This window comes from Ursus maritimus, unplaced genomic scaffold, assembly GCF_017311325.1.
Source record: "Ursus maritimus isolate PB19 unplaced genomic scaffold, ASM1731132v1 scaffold_16, whole genome shotgun sequence".
In the NCBI taxonomy this organism is placed as follows: Eukaryota; Metazoa; Chordata; class Mammalia; order Carnivora; family Ursidae; genus Ursus; species Ursus maritimus.
Window position 1 is genome coordinate 30,278,493 of NW_024424008.1, and position 14,607 is coordinate 30,293,099.

The 14,607-nt window shown below is 38.8% G+C and overlaps 1 protein-coding gene across 1 annotated transcript in view; it reads right to left on the reverse strand.

The window, feature by feature from the left end:
• HEPHL1 (hephaestin like 1) overlaps window positions 1–14,607 on the reverse strand; it is an 86,998-nt gene that overhangs the window by 56,605 nt on the left and 15,786 nt on the right. Inside the window, exons 3-5 of the mRNA XM_008688360.1 lie at window positions 9,074–9,286; window positions 8,195–8,374; window positions 4,477–4,731 (exon numbers count right to left, since the gene is read on the reverse strand). Coding sequence (XP_008686582.1) covers window positions 4,477–4,731; window positions 8,195–8,374; window positions 9,074–9,286 — 648 coding nt within the window. The remainder of the gene's footprint in view (window positions 1–4,476; window positions 4,732–8,194; window positions 8,375–9,073; window positions 9,287–14,607) is intronic.

Consider the following 14,607-nt stretch of genomic DNA (forward strand, 5'->3'; position numbering starts at 1 on the left):
GACTTAACCAGAGACATAAAGGACCTATATTCTAGAAACTATAAATCACTCTTGAAAGACATTGAGGAAGACACAAAAAGATGGAAAAATATTCCATGCTCATGGATCGGAAGAATTAACATAGTTAAAATGTCCATGCTACCCAGAGCAATCTACACTTTCAATGCTATCCCGATCAAAATACTAATGACATTTTTCAAGGAACTGGAACAAATAGTCCTTAAATTTGTATGGAACCGGAAAAGGCCCCGAATCTCCAAGGAACTGTTGAAAAGGAAAAACAAAAGCTGGGGGCATCACAATGCCGGATTTCAAGCTGTACTACAAAGCTGTGATCACAAAGACAGCATGGTACTGGCACAAAAACAGACACATAGACCAATGGAACAGAATAGAGAACCCAGAAATGGACCCTCGGCTCTTTGGGCAACTAATCTTTGATAAAGCAGGAAAAAACATCCAGTGAAAAAAAGACAGTCTCTTCAATAAATGGTACTGGGAAAATTGGACAGCTACATGCAAAAGAATGAAACTTGACCACTCTGTCACACCATACACAAAAATAAACTCCAAATGGATGAAAGACCTCGATGTGAGACAGGAATCCATCAAAATCCTGGAGGACAACATAGGCAACAACCTCTATGATATTGGCCAAAGCAACCTTTTTCATGATACATCTCCAAAGGCAAGAGAAACAAAAGATAAAGTGAACATGTGGGACTTCATCAAAATAAAAAGCTTCTGCACAGCCAAGGAAACAATCAAAAAAACGAAGAGGCAGCCCACGGAATGGGAGAATATATTTGCAAATGATGCTACAGATAAAAGACTGGTATCCAAGATCTACAAAGAACTTCTCAAACTCAATACACGAGAAAGAAATAAATCATAAAATGGGCAGAAGATACGAACAGAAACTTTTCCAATGAGGACATACAAATGGCCAACAGACACATGAAAAATGTTTAAAATCATTAGCCATCAGGGAAATTCAAATCAAAACCACACTAAGATACCACCTTACACCAGTTAGAATGGCAAAAATTAACAAGGCAGGAAACAGCAATTGCTGGAGAGGATGTGGAGAAAGGGGATCCCTCCTACATTGTTGGTGGGAATGCAGGTTGGTGCAGCCTCTCTGGAAAACAGTGTGGAGGTCCCTTAAAAAGTTAAAAATTGAGCTACCCTATGACCCAGCCATTGCACTACTGGGTATTTACCCCAAAGATACAGACATAGTGAAGAGAAGGGCCATATGCACCCCAATGTTCATAGCAGCATTGTCCACAATAGCTAAATCGTGGAAGGAGCCGAGATGCCCTTCAACAGATAACTGGATTAAGAAGATGTGGTCCATATATACAATGGAATATTACTCAGCCATCAGAAAGAACGATTACCCAACATTTGCAGCAACATGGACAGGACTGGAGGAGATTATGCTAAGTGAAATAAGTCAAGCAGAGAAAGACAATTATCATATGATTTCTCTCATCTATGGAACATAAGAACTAGGAAGATCGGTAGGGGAAGAAAGAGATAAAGAAAGGGTGGGGTAATCAGAAGGGGGAATGAAGCATGAGAGACTATGGACTCTGGGAAACAAACTGAGGGCTTCAGAGGGGAGGGGGAAATGGGATAGACTGGTGATGGGTAGTAAGGAGGGCATGTATTGCATGGTGCACTGGGTGTTATACGCAACTAATGAATCATCGAACTTTGCATCAGAAACCAGGGATGTACTGTATGGTGACTAACATAATATAATAAAAAAACTTTAAAAAAAATCAAGTGACAGTATTGCCCATTTATCAGATTGGTAAAGATTTAGAACCATTAATATTTCTCAGTGTTGGCAGATGAATGGGAATGCTCACACACTAAGGGTAAAGAGTAAAGGGAATTTGGCAATGCATGTTGTTCCATAGCTTTAAGAGAAAAATCAAACTCTTTGACCTAAAAATTCTAAATCTAAGAGTTTTCCTAAAGAAATATCGGACAAAAGTGTAACATAGCTGTAAACTGAAGTTTTTTAGTATGGTTTATGATAGTCCCCCCCAAAATGGGGGAAAATACAAGTGTTAAGCAAGAGATACTGGTTGGGTAAATCGTGATCTCCTTTGAAAGGACATTGGGAAGATTAACAATGATGAAGTGGCTCTATATTCACTAACATGGAAATATATTTCTGGCATATCAATAAGTGGGAAAAGTAAGATAAAGGGCAGTATTAATAGATACATTTTATAAGTAACATGCACTTATGTACAAAGGTCTAAAAATAGAGGGAGAATGTTCCCCAAAATGTAACACCATTATCCTAAAACAGGATTGCTGATTTTAAAAATTAAGTGTATTTCCTAATTTTCTATGATAATTTTTTTCTGAGGGTATGGACAATTCAGGGAATATTATATTTCAGTAATGTATAAACACCAGCTATGTCCACAACCACTGGCCATGCTTAGCAATCTTACTAGTCTCAAATAGCTGCTAAAGCCTTGATTTTATTTGTCCACTTTATTTTTTTTTTTTAATAATGATTTTTTATTATATTATGTTAGTCACCATACAGTACATCCCCGGTTTTCGATGTAAGGCTCGATGATTCATTAGTTGTGTATAACACCCAGTGCACCATGCAATATGTGCCCTCCTTACTACCCATCACCGGTCTATCCCATTCCCCCACCCCCCTCCCCTCTGTAGCCCTCAGTTTGTTTCTCATAGTCCATAGTCTCTCATGATTTTAAAACTAGTTTCTCCCTACATATAACAGCATGAGAACCTGTAAGAATAGGGATCTTGCGGTATGAACGCTTAATATCTGCCCTCTTAGGAAATTTCAAGTACACTCGACAGTATTGACCATAGTCATTCTGCTGTACGTTAGGTCTCCAGAACTCATTCATCTTGCATAACTTTCTACTCTTTGAGATCTCAAGTGTTCTCAGCATGGGCGCACATACATACAGTTAACCATGCGAGGTCATGGGTATGTTAATTAGTTTGAGTGCAGTGAAGTGTTCACAGTATGCATATACCAAAATACCAAGTTGCACATCTTAAATATATGCAATTCCTATGTGTCAATTATACCTCAACAAAACTGGGAGGAAATAAGAATGGGAATCTTGTCTTTATCATCTTTGTCTTCCCAGAACAGTATCTGGTACATGTTTACTGACCCACTGAACATTTGTTGAATTGAATTTAATTGGAATAACCCAGCTGACTAATGTTAAGATTAGCTGCTTAAGGTTGACGGGAACAAGAATGTGTTATCAAAGCTGCCCTGGAGAGTAGCATCCCTGTACCTGCTGGTGACTGTGGGTAGTGAGACAGTATCCAAATTTAATTACACATTATTTCTTCTGTGTCTATTCTATGGACACCTTTTTTTTTTCTATTTTGTTTTCACCATCTTAGGCCAGACCTTTTCTATGTCTAACTCTAATGTTGACAATGTTTCCTAACTAGCATCCAGTGGCCAGAATCTCTCCATCAAATCTTCTCTGCACACAGGTATCATACTTATCTTCCTAAATTGCTGCACTGATTATGTCACTGGTATGCCTAAGGATCTGGAAGAACCCACCTGGCCTTCCAGACACAGTGCTGACTCCTTAGCCTTGCCCTTCAAATCTCCTCCCACTAGGCTCTGCCTCTAGGCTTCTTTCTTATCACTCTTCTGCCATAAGCCTAGGGTCCAGCTGAGGAGAGACCCATTCTGTGTGGTCCCAAGGGACCAAGACTAAGTCATTCAACAGGCATTTAAGTAAAAAAAAAATTGTTTATCATGTAAATCATAGGATTTTGCAACTATCATTGGATCTTGTCTCAATATAAGGAAGAACATTCTAACACAGCAGCTCAGAGATGAAATGGGCTGCTACAATTACTTAAAAGAGATGTCTAGAAGGAAATTGAAGAATTAGATGGTGGGTTGGTCCAGATTATGTATAAATTTCTCTCCAATGCTAAAATATTATTATTCTGTTTACAGTTGCTTATGTAGAACATGTCTTTTTCCTGGTTCATGGTGCTTCCTCTGCCTGGAAAGCCTTTCTTCCCTTCTTCATCTGTTCAACTCCTACCCATATTTCAGGACTCAGATTAGGAGCCAATGCCTCAAGAAGTCCCTCTGTTGTTCCAGAGAAGTGACTATAGGAAACAAAGAGCATTTATCTTTCTGCCTCAAATTTTATTGATTTATAAATGTCTAAGTCTAGCTACTAGACCATAGTCTCCTTGAAGTTCTTACCATTTCTTTCATTCACCTCCCACCTTTTTCATAGGGAGTTGATGAATAAATATCTGTTGATAGGATGGCAAATAAATGAGCATTGTACATTTTCCTCTATATTCAATATTTAATTAAATATAATACAAGAACCTATCTAACAACAGACAGTGAATGAGCATCATTGACTCTAAACATCCACACACTACACTGGTCTTTGTCCTTTTTACCTTGTAGGTGATCACTAACTTGGCAAGTTATCATCCACTTCCCAGGATTCTCGACTACCATTTCTGTTGTCAGGAAGGTGGCTGGGAACAGGTTGATGACATCAGTCCGGTGCCCTCTGCTGATAAAGGTGTTACCATAAAAATAGATGGAATGGATATCTATCTCATTCCCCATTCCATAGAGGTGCCAGGACACCGATTCACCAACACACATCTCAGGCTCAGGGAGGTTTCCAAAGAGGTATCCATTGAGGGCTGAAAAACAGAAACACACTGGTGGAAGAGACTCCCCTGTAGAGGTGGTAACACATTCTCTAGCAGAGCTGAAAAATTATCGCTGATCATTGGTTGTAATGTTTTTGTGCAGAAAAGCATGGCTTCTTTCATAAACTATAGTTCCAGAAAGGAATGAAAGGTATTAGGTTTTTCAAGGGAAAAGCACTCAATAAAAGTGGAGATGAGGGGCACCTGGGTGGCACAGCGGTTAAGCGTTTGCCTTCAGCTCAGGGCGTGATCCTGGCATTATGGGATCGAGCCCCGCATCAGGCTCTTCCGCTATGAGCCTGCTTCTTCCTCTCCCACTCCCCCTGCTTGTGTTCCCTCTCTCGCTGGCTGTCTCTATCTCTGTAGAATAAATAAAATCTTTAAAAAAAAAAAAAGTGGAGATGAGCACACAGGAAAACAGCCTTGGAGCTGCTGTATGAACACAATAATGGGGTCAGGAGAAAAGAGAGCAGTGCTCAGACTTTCAGGATGGCTTAGCCACTTCTCGAGGTTCCTTCATTTTCATACCAGACTTCCCTACAGGACTCTGTTCCCTGACATTAGAAACCCTGTCTCACTCATTTCACAGCCGAAAAGCAGGCACATAGTAGCTACCTAATTTAAGTAGCCGAAGTGAGCAGCAAAAAGGAAAGCAGGGAGAAAAAAACATTGTTACTAAGTCTGGCTGGGGCAGCATCTAATTGATTCAACTCATGCTGGAAGTCTGAGACCTAGTCTTTTGAATCATCTGAAGGGCAGCCAGGACTTGACCAAGTGCAGAAGAAAACTTGATTCCAGGTTTTAAAAAGTCATAACATTACTTCTTAAGTTCAAACTGAGTTTAAAAAAAATAATTGTTACTAAGATAATAATGATTAAGACAGCACAATTGATTCTAAACAATTTTAGTAAATTTAAATAACTTTATCAAAAATTTTATATTGATTGAGTATCTTCTATGGACTAATATTTGCCGTTTTTTTTTTTAAGTTGATGTTTTTCTATTCTTGGTTAGGTCTCCTTTACTAGTTCGAAGAAGATGGATTGTTTACAAACACCTACTTCAGTATACAGGCTGAGTTTTACTTTTTATTTTTATTTATTTATTTTTAAAGATTTTATTTATTTCTTTATTTTAGAAAGAGTGTGAGAGAATATCCAGCAGACTCCAAGCTGAGTCTGGAGCCCAACGAGGGGCTCGATCCCACAACCACAAGATCAGTTGAAACCAAAAGTTGGATGCCTAACTGACTGAGCCACCCAGGTGCCCCTACTTTTTATTTATTTTTTTTAAGAGTTTATTTTTAAGTCATCTCTACACCCAGTGTGGGGCTCAAACTTACAACCCTGAGATCAAGAATCACATGCTCTACCAACTAAGCCAGCCAGGTGCCCCCAGGCTGATTTTTATTTTAAATACAGTCTATATTTGCTTGTGTAATTGATTCCTTTTTTGTTGGACATTTTCATTTGAAAGAGTAAAAGGAATTATGTGAGCAGCTGAGTTGTAAACCATCACAGTAGTCTTCAGCAAGATTTGAGATCATTGCCACCATTTTGTAAAGCATAGGGATAAAAGTTGACTGGACACAACAATGTTTCGAATTTAGGTCTTTGTTTATTCCATCCTTCACTTCCTTCCCTGCCTCCCTCCCTTCTCTCCTTTACTTCTTCCCTCCTAAAAGATTTTCCAAACACCCCCCTTACACAAGGTGCTGAAATACCACTAGAAAGAACAGAGACCTGCACTGAGGGTTACAGAAGGGAGGGGGTGGGCAGGTGGGGTAACGGGGTGATGGGTATTAAGGAGGGCACATGTGGTGATGAGCACTGGGTGTTATAGGCAACTAATGAATCATTGAATACTACATCAAAAACTAATGATATGTTGGCTAATTTAATATAATAAAAACAAACAAATAAATAAAATTAAAATAAACATGATTATCTTTTGAAGAGAAAAAAAATAAAGGAATGGGAGGTAACTAAAAAAAAAAAAAAACCAAAGAAAAAAAGAAAGAACAGAGAGGATGTGCGATGCAGCAGAAATCGTCAGTATATGGTCACTCACACCTAGACACACTTTGGAATCAAACACAACCAAACTAACATTTATTTGCTCTGGGGCTTCTCTCTCAGCTTCTCTCAGGCACTTCTGGCCCTAAATATCACTTCGACCTTAGGCAAGTCATAGATAGTCTCTTCACTTCAGTTTCTTCACCTGTAAAATGGGGGAGGTCCGATATCTTCAGCTCCTTCCCTCTCTCCTATGATTTTATAACTACACTGATGCTGCTTGTTTAGGAGGATTCTGAGAGACAGACAAGCAAATATGGAGGAAATTTATCAATGAATGACATGGGGCATTTGTTTACCCTGAAGATGTTCTTTATGTTCACTAGAATTCTCTGGGAAAATAGAGAAATGAGACTACTTATCCCCAAGTCCTAAAATTCTGTATTAAGCCACTACTCTGCAAAACAGATGTGGGTAAGTGGTCTGTCTGAATGGAGAGGATAACTAAAGAAATTCACTATTTTCGAATATGGTATCTGGCACATAGTGAATGTTCAATAAATGTTGATTGAAAGATTGTCTGGGAGGCTGGGTGGCTCAGTCGGTTAAGCATCCAACTCTTGATCTCGGCTCAGGTCATGGTCAATCATGAGATTGAGCCTTTGTTGGGCTCCATGCTGGGCATGAAGCCTGCTTAAGATTCTCTCTCTCTTTCTCTCTCTCCAAAAAAAAAAAAAAATTAAAAATTAAAAATTAAAAAAAAAAGAATAGCTGGGAAATATAACAAATTCACAAGTGTGTATTTAAACACAGTATACAGCATAGTTTTTGAAATTTAGCAGTCACTCCGAAAATGGTTACTGGATAAATGTAAAAAGTTGCAAACCACAGGATTGTTACATGATGACAATTCATTCTCCTTTCTCCTGTCAATATAAACCCACCCATCCTCTCTAGGCTCACCTTCTTTCCTAATTATAACATTAATCCTTCCATTTTCCATACCATAGCTTGTCATACCCCATTTAGCTGATATCTATTGCCTCATCTCTTCTCAGATTTTTTTTAAAGATTTTATTTATTTATTTAACAGAGACAGAGACAGCCAGCGAGGGAGGGAACACAAGCAGGGGGAGTGGGAGAGGAAGAAGCAGGCTCCCAGCGGAGGAGCCCAATGTGGGACTCGATCCCGGAACGCCGGGATCACGCCCTGAGCCGAAGGCAGACGCTTAACGACTGCACCACTCAAGCACCCCTCTTCTCAGATTGTTTAATGTTCTGATATGGATTGCATTTCATATCACTTTCTAACCATTTTTATCACTGAGTTATCAATCCTAGAAAACCAGGTTGAACATTTCTGTGTTTCTTCACCCCTCGTAGTAGCAGAGCCACAAAAAGCATTCAGTATATATTTGTTAACACAGGAGACACTCACCATGCATTTTGTTACTTCTCTGGAAAACAGCATCTTTTTTGTCAACTGAATCAGGGTCAGTGCAGAAATGTTTGATATTTTCATCAAGGTACCAGCTTTGATTTTCATCAACCAGAGTAAACATTATAATGAACTCTCGGTCCACATCTGTCCTTGTCCCTGAATATTTATTCAGGACACCTATCGGGGGGAACATCCAAAGGAGTGGAGAAAAAAGTTCAAAGTGAATTAAATCAAGATGAGTTTTGCTTCTTGCCAATTGTATCAGGTAAATTTGAAGTCAGTCAAAGAGTAACCACAACATGAAAGCAGCAAAGGATTTTAACAGAAATTACAGAGTTGCAGAAGAGAAAAGTCATAAAACAGAAGCTTTCACAACCACAGACTTGAAAACCTTGCTCCTGAAGGGAGCCAGTGTTACTGACAACACGTGTTAGACACACTAACACGATTAATGGGGAACAAAATCACAAAGTGATTATGCAGGTGAAATATCAAAGCAAAAGCAAACCTGGCCATTTGGTTACATTCTTCACTTCCCTATGTGCGGTGTCGGGCTCGCATGAATGGCTATCAATATGATATGTCCCTGGTTTTTTTTTTTTTTTAAAGCATATAAGTTTCAGAATGTGATGATGGTTCCTTGACAGAAGTCTGAATTATTGTCCCTGCTGTGGTGTCAGGATGACCTACATTAGAAGAATCTCCCCGATCTTACAGAAAGCTTGTAAGAAAAGGCACCTTCTATATGGAGCAAAGGAGGGAGGCAAAACAAGTCCCAAAATTTACACACCTTTTAACACATCTGGGAAAAGGCTTCTGTGTGTGTGTGTGTGTGTGTGTGTGTGTGTGTGTTGGGGGGGTGGAGGGGGTCCTTACCTTCCTTGCACACCAGCAGCGGGCCAATTAAGCCAGAGCAGATATCCTTAGGAGCGTCAATGTGTGAATGGTACACCCAGGTCAGACAATTGGCATCTGCAGGAGCAGGGGCATATTCTTCTCTCACTGGCCAGACATAGGTGTAGTTTCTGCCAGGAGGAACCATATCATCATTCTTATTCCTTCCAGATGTTCCATCTGGGTATAGGGCTCCTTCCAAGAAAAGATAAAACATAGTTAACATACAGAGATCACATGCTATAGTGGGCAGGGCCAGAGCTTTGGAATCAAATGCCTATGAATTAAAATTTATTTCCCATGGGATTGAGGCAAGTTACTTAAACTCTCAGTGCCTTGGTTTTCTATCAGTGAAGCTAGAATGTTGATATCTACCCCACAGGGATGTGAAAACTAGCTGACAAAATGTATATAAAGTGTCCTGCACAAAACCAGATGCTTAATAAATGTTCGTAAGGACCCCTCCTGATGGGCCTCTTGTACCAATCAGGAAGATTTGAATCTACCTCACTTAACATCAATTCAAGAAGCAAAGGAGAGTAGAGCCAATAGGTTAAACATCTGACTGGCTCAGATCATGATCTAGGAGCTTTGGGATCAAGTCCTGCGCCAGGCTCCCTGCTCAGTGGGGAGTCTGCCTCTCCCTCTCCCTCTGCCCCTTCCCTCCACTCGTGCTCTCTCTCTCTCTCAAATAATAAATAAAATCTTTTTTAAAAAAAGAAGGAAAGAAACAGTAGAAAAAATAATGAAATTCTTGGCCACTTATTACAGATTCAGCACCTGTTTGAGTTCTCACGAAAGATAGGAAGGAAGAGTAAGACATTCATCTTTCCTCCAGAGATCTTACAGTTCTGTTGAGCCGACCAGAATGGGACAACTGGAGAGTAAAATAGGGTGACGTGTTGAACATAATTGGGGTTTTGCTAGGTGTGGGGGAGTCTACCACAGGGGGGTAGGGGTGCATAGGCATGGCATTCTCCTTCTCTGTTTTGTAAACTAAGATTGCATAAGATCTTTCAATTAAGGAAAGTCCACTGCTAAAACTAGTTTGATAACCACCTGGATAGAAGGTAGGGTCCCGGAAGGACTGGGAGGAGCTGGATGGCACTGGGAAGAAGGCTGGAGGGTCCAAGGGGCTGAGGAGATGGATGTAGACACACTCCAAGTTCATTCTCCATTGTTTCACTTGTTCACCAATCCATTCAACAAACCTGCAATCCTGAACTCCGTGGACTAGGTCGGTTTTTTAAAATTTATTCATACAGAGAGAAGGGCAGTAGAGCCAATGGTTAAGTTCTGAGCCATTGAATTTAGACTGCCTGGAATCAAATTCTATCTCCATCACTTGTTAGCTGTAACTTGGGCAATTTCCTTCTCTTCTAGGAGGCTTAGATTCTTATCTGTAAGAGGATGATAATTATCATACCTATCTCATAGAGTTGTTGAGGCTTACATGACGTAAGATCTACAATACATTTAGCGCAGCACCTGGCATATCGTAAGCTTTCAATAAACATCAGTTATTCATTCATGGCACTTGCCCAAGGTTTTAATTATATGTGTATAATATTGTATATATAATTTTTTGATTAATATCTGTCTCTCATGTTAGACTGTAATTTCCACAAAAACCAGGTTTCTTTTTGTTCATAATTTTATATGCAAGGTCTACCCCAGTGCTTAGTGTAGTGGGTACTCAGTACATATCTGTTGAATAAAATAATGAATGAGTGGCATGACTGTACACCATACACCAAAGCCTTGTGAATAAAATGCATGGCTTGGAAGCTTCTGAATTTATATATGGAGAGACTGAGAGTCAGTAGCTGGGGGAGGGTGGGTGAACAGTGGACTTGTCTAGAGGCTTCAACTGAGATCACTCATTTTGCTTTGATTATATGATACAAATCAGTACAAATACTAATTTCTCTAGAGACTCTTTTATTCACAATTTATTTATGTGCTTTCTGTTTGCTCATTATTATTAGGAGGTATTGATGGCTATTATTGAAAGGAAGGGCTAGAGTCCACAAACAAATCCTTAGTGTCACCACTCAAGGTGAGGAAGATCATTTAGAATCCAAACTATACTGTAAACATGAAGTAAAAAGTGATTTGGAGTGGGTAGCTTATTAAGTTGTTCTGAAAGTCATTCCCAGGAAGGGATTTTGATTTGTCAAAGGTTTTGAGCAATGGCAACTTTAACAATATAAGAATATTTTTAAACCATTCATTTGGTTTTATGTAATCTAGAATGTGTGGGCTTTTAGAAATTAAAATATACAAGTTTTCACCCCATCGGGTTTGAAAATATTGAGGATTGGTGAAGTTGTAGGAGAAACAGGCCAGCTCATAAACAAATGGAAGAAGAGTAAATGTGCAATTTTTTGGAGGACAATTTGCCAATTTGTATTGAAAGAAAGAAAGAAGAAAGAGTATATGAATATACCAGCAATTTTACTTTTAAGAATTTACTCTAGACAGGGCACCTGGGTGGCTCAGTCATTGAGCGTTTGCCTTTGGCTCAGGGCGTGATCCCGGCGTTCTGGGATCGAGCCCCACATCAGGATCCTTTGCTGGGAGCCTGCTTCTTTCTCTCCCACTCCCCCTGCTTGTGTTCCCTCTCTCTCTGGCTGTCTCTCTCTGTCAAATAAATAAATAAAATCTTAAAAAAAAAAAAGAATTTACTCTAGAAACATCCTTGAAAATGTTCTTCAAAATACATGAATTGGAATATTCATTGTAGAATTGCTGGTATCAACCCCAAACTGAAAGCAACCTAACAATCATCATCAATCATTGATAATCATCAATGTACTAGACTGATACATTCATATGACAGGACATTGCACAACTGTTAAAAGTAGGTCTTTCTATGTGTGCTAATATGAGAAAATCTCCAAGATGAAGTAAAAACAAAAAACAGAGAATACATAACAGCATTACAGTATAATCTCTTTTGTACAAATGAACAAGAATACAGATACACATAACCACACACATACAAATATATGTGTAGAAAATTTTCTAAGGGAAATTTACAAGACATTTTTAAAGGTGATTGCTTTTCAGAGAAGAGACAAGTAAGAATTTTTACTTTTCTTATTATACCTCTCTGTACTCTTTAAATTTTCTTTTTTTTTTTAAGATTTTATTTATTTGTCAGAGAGAGAGACAGAAGACAAGCAGGGAGAGCAGCAGAGGGAGAGGGAGAAGCAGGCTCCCCGCTGAGCAGGGAGCCCGACGTGGGGCTCAATCCCAGGACCCTGGGATCATGACCTGAGCCAAAGGCAGACGCTTAACCAACAGAGCCACCCAGGTGCTCCTAAAATTTTCTAACCATGTTCATATACTACATTTCATTTAATCTTTGGTTTTGAGCTCATTTTAGTGGATAAGTAGGGAATCAGAATGTGAAACATTTACCCCTTCTTTATGCTTTTCTGAATTTAAAAAAACCAATAAAATTTATTTTTAAATAGTCCTAATACTTAACTATGTTTCATACGGAGACCAAGAAAGCACTAGCTAATTCCATTATTAAGTGAGCTATTGTATGTAAGAGCTCTAGCATAGACATTGATAAACTAAGAACTGCTTAATCAGGGTTAATCCCACCTACGGACTTCTTCTGACTTCATTCTCAACCACTCCCCAGATGAACTTAGAAGCAACAACTATGTATTTATTCATTTTTGCAGCCCCAGTATCCACCATTGGGTCTAGTTCACAGTAAACACTAAGCTGAATTGAGCAGGGAATTTCGGACTAGTAAACTTGCAATGGTAGCCAAGAGAAAAATTCATTGAAAGAGAATGGGGAGGTCAGCAAATCCTCTCCCCCAAAAGTAACGTAAAGTTGAATGAAATTGAGAAAACCAACCATTTCATTGCTCTGGAAATCAAATAAAGTCACCCAGCAATGTTTATGCTTGAAAAATTGCTGAACATCAGTTATTTGCCTACTCCTAGCTGACTCTAATGCTGTGTGCTTGCAAAGAGGAGAAGCAAAAGGCCCAGCAAAAACTAAAATCCAAGGCAGACAAAAACCACCTAAACTTTGAATGGCTTCTCTATCCACCCACAATTCTAACTACAGAGAATTGAGGACTTCCTGATGCTTAAACACAACCTCTCTCCAAGCATTTTCTGACTTCAAAGCTAAGCAGATTTAGAGGTGACCCCTTAGAAGCCAGCCTTGTAAATAAAAACAAGAAAAAGAAGGAAAAAAAAAAGCAGAAACCTTGGTGGCCTCACACTATAAGGAAGACAGATTTCCTGGATTTAGCCCAGGCAAGTTACTAAACAGAAAAGCAAACCAACAGCAAAAATAACCTTGGATGAGGGAAGGATTTGAATCCAGAGTTGCTTCAATATATGCTTAAAATTTTCCAGTTTTCAACAACAAGAACAATAACAAAATGAGGCATACAAAGAAACAAGAAAGTGTGACTCATTCTTAGAGAAAAAAAAAGCAGCCAATAGAAATTATCTCTAAGTGTCTCTAGATGTGAAATTTAGCAGATAAAAGCTTTAAAGCAGCTATTATAAAAATGTTCAAGCAATTGAAAGACATCATGTTTAAATAATTAAAGTAGGACATAATGATTCAACAAATGGAAAAACCTCAACAAGGAGGTAGAAATTATAAAAAGAACAAAGTTGGAGTTTTGGCCTTGAAAAGTACAATAAATAATATAAAATTCACTAGAGGGTCTTGACAACAGACTCAAGATGACAAAAGAATCAGTGAATTTGAATATAGAGCAACAGAACTATCCTATCTGAAAAAGGTGGGGGGAGATCGAAGAAAATAAACAAAACCTCAGAGACCTGTGGGTCAACATCAAGCGTATTAACATGTGTAATAGTAGCCTGCCAAAGGAAAAAAGAAAGAAAAAGGGACAGGAAAAAAAAAAGTTTGTAGAAATAATGGCCCAAAGTTTTCCAAATTTGATGGAAAACATTAATCTACACATCAAAGAAGCATAATGAACCACAAGTAGAATAAATACGAAGAATCTATACATAGATGCATTGTTGTCAAATTGTTAGGAAAAAACAGCAGAGAGGTAATATTGAAAGTGGGATAAAAATGATTCGTCACATACACAGGCGCATTGACATGATTAATGGTTGACTTCCCATCTGAATATTGGAGACGAGAAGACGGGGATGACATACTCAAAGTGCTGGGGGTGGGGGGAATACAAATGGAGAATACCATCTCCAGCAAACTACCCCTCAAAAAAGGAAGGTAAAGTAAAGATGTTCTAGAGAAACAAAGACTTAGTTTATTGTTAGCAGACCTGTCTAGCATTGGCTAGCATCTTCAGGACAATATTTAATAATAGCAGTGAGAGCAGACATTCTTGTTCTTATTCCCAGTCTTATTATTCCCAGTCTTATGAAGAAAGCATTCAGTCTCCCTCCCGTTAAGGGTGATGTTAGCTGTGGGTTTTTCTTAGATAAACTTTATCAGGATGAGTAAGTGCCTGTCTATTCCTAGTTTGTTGG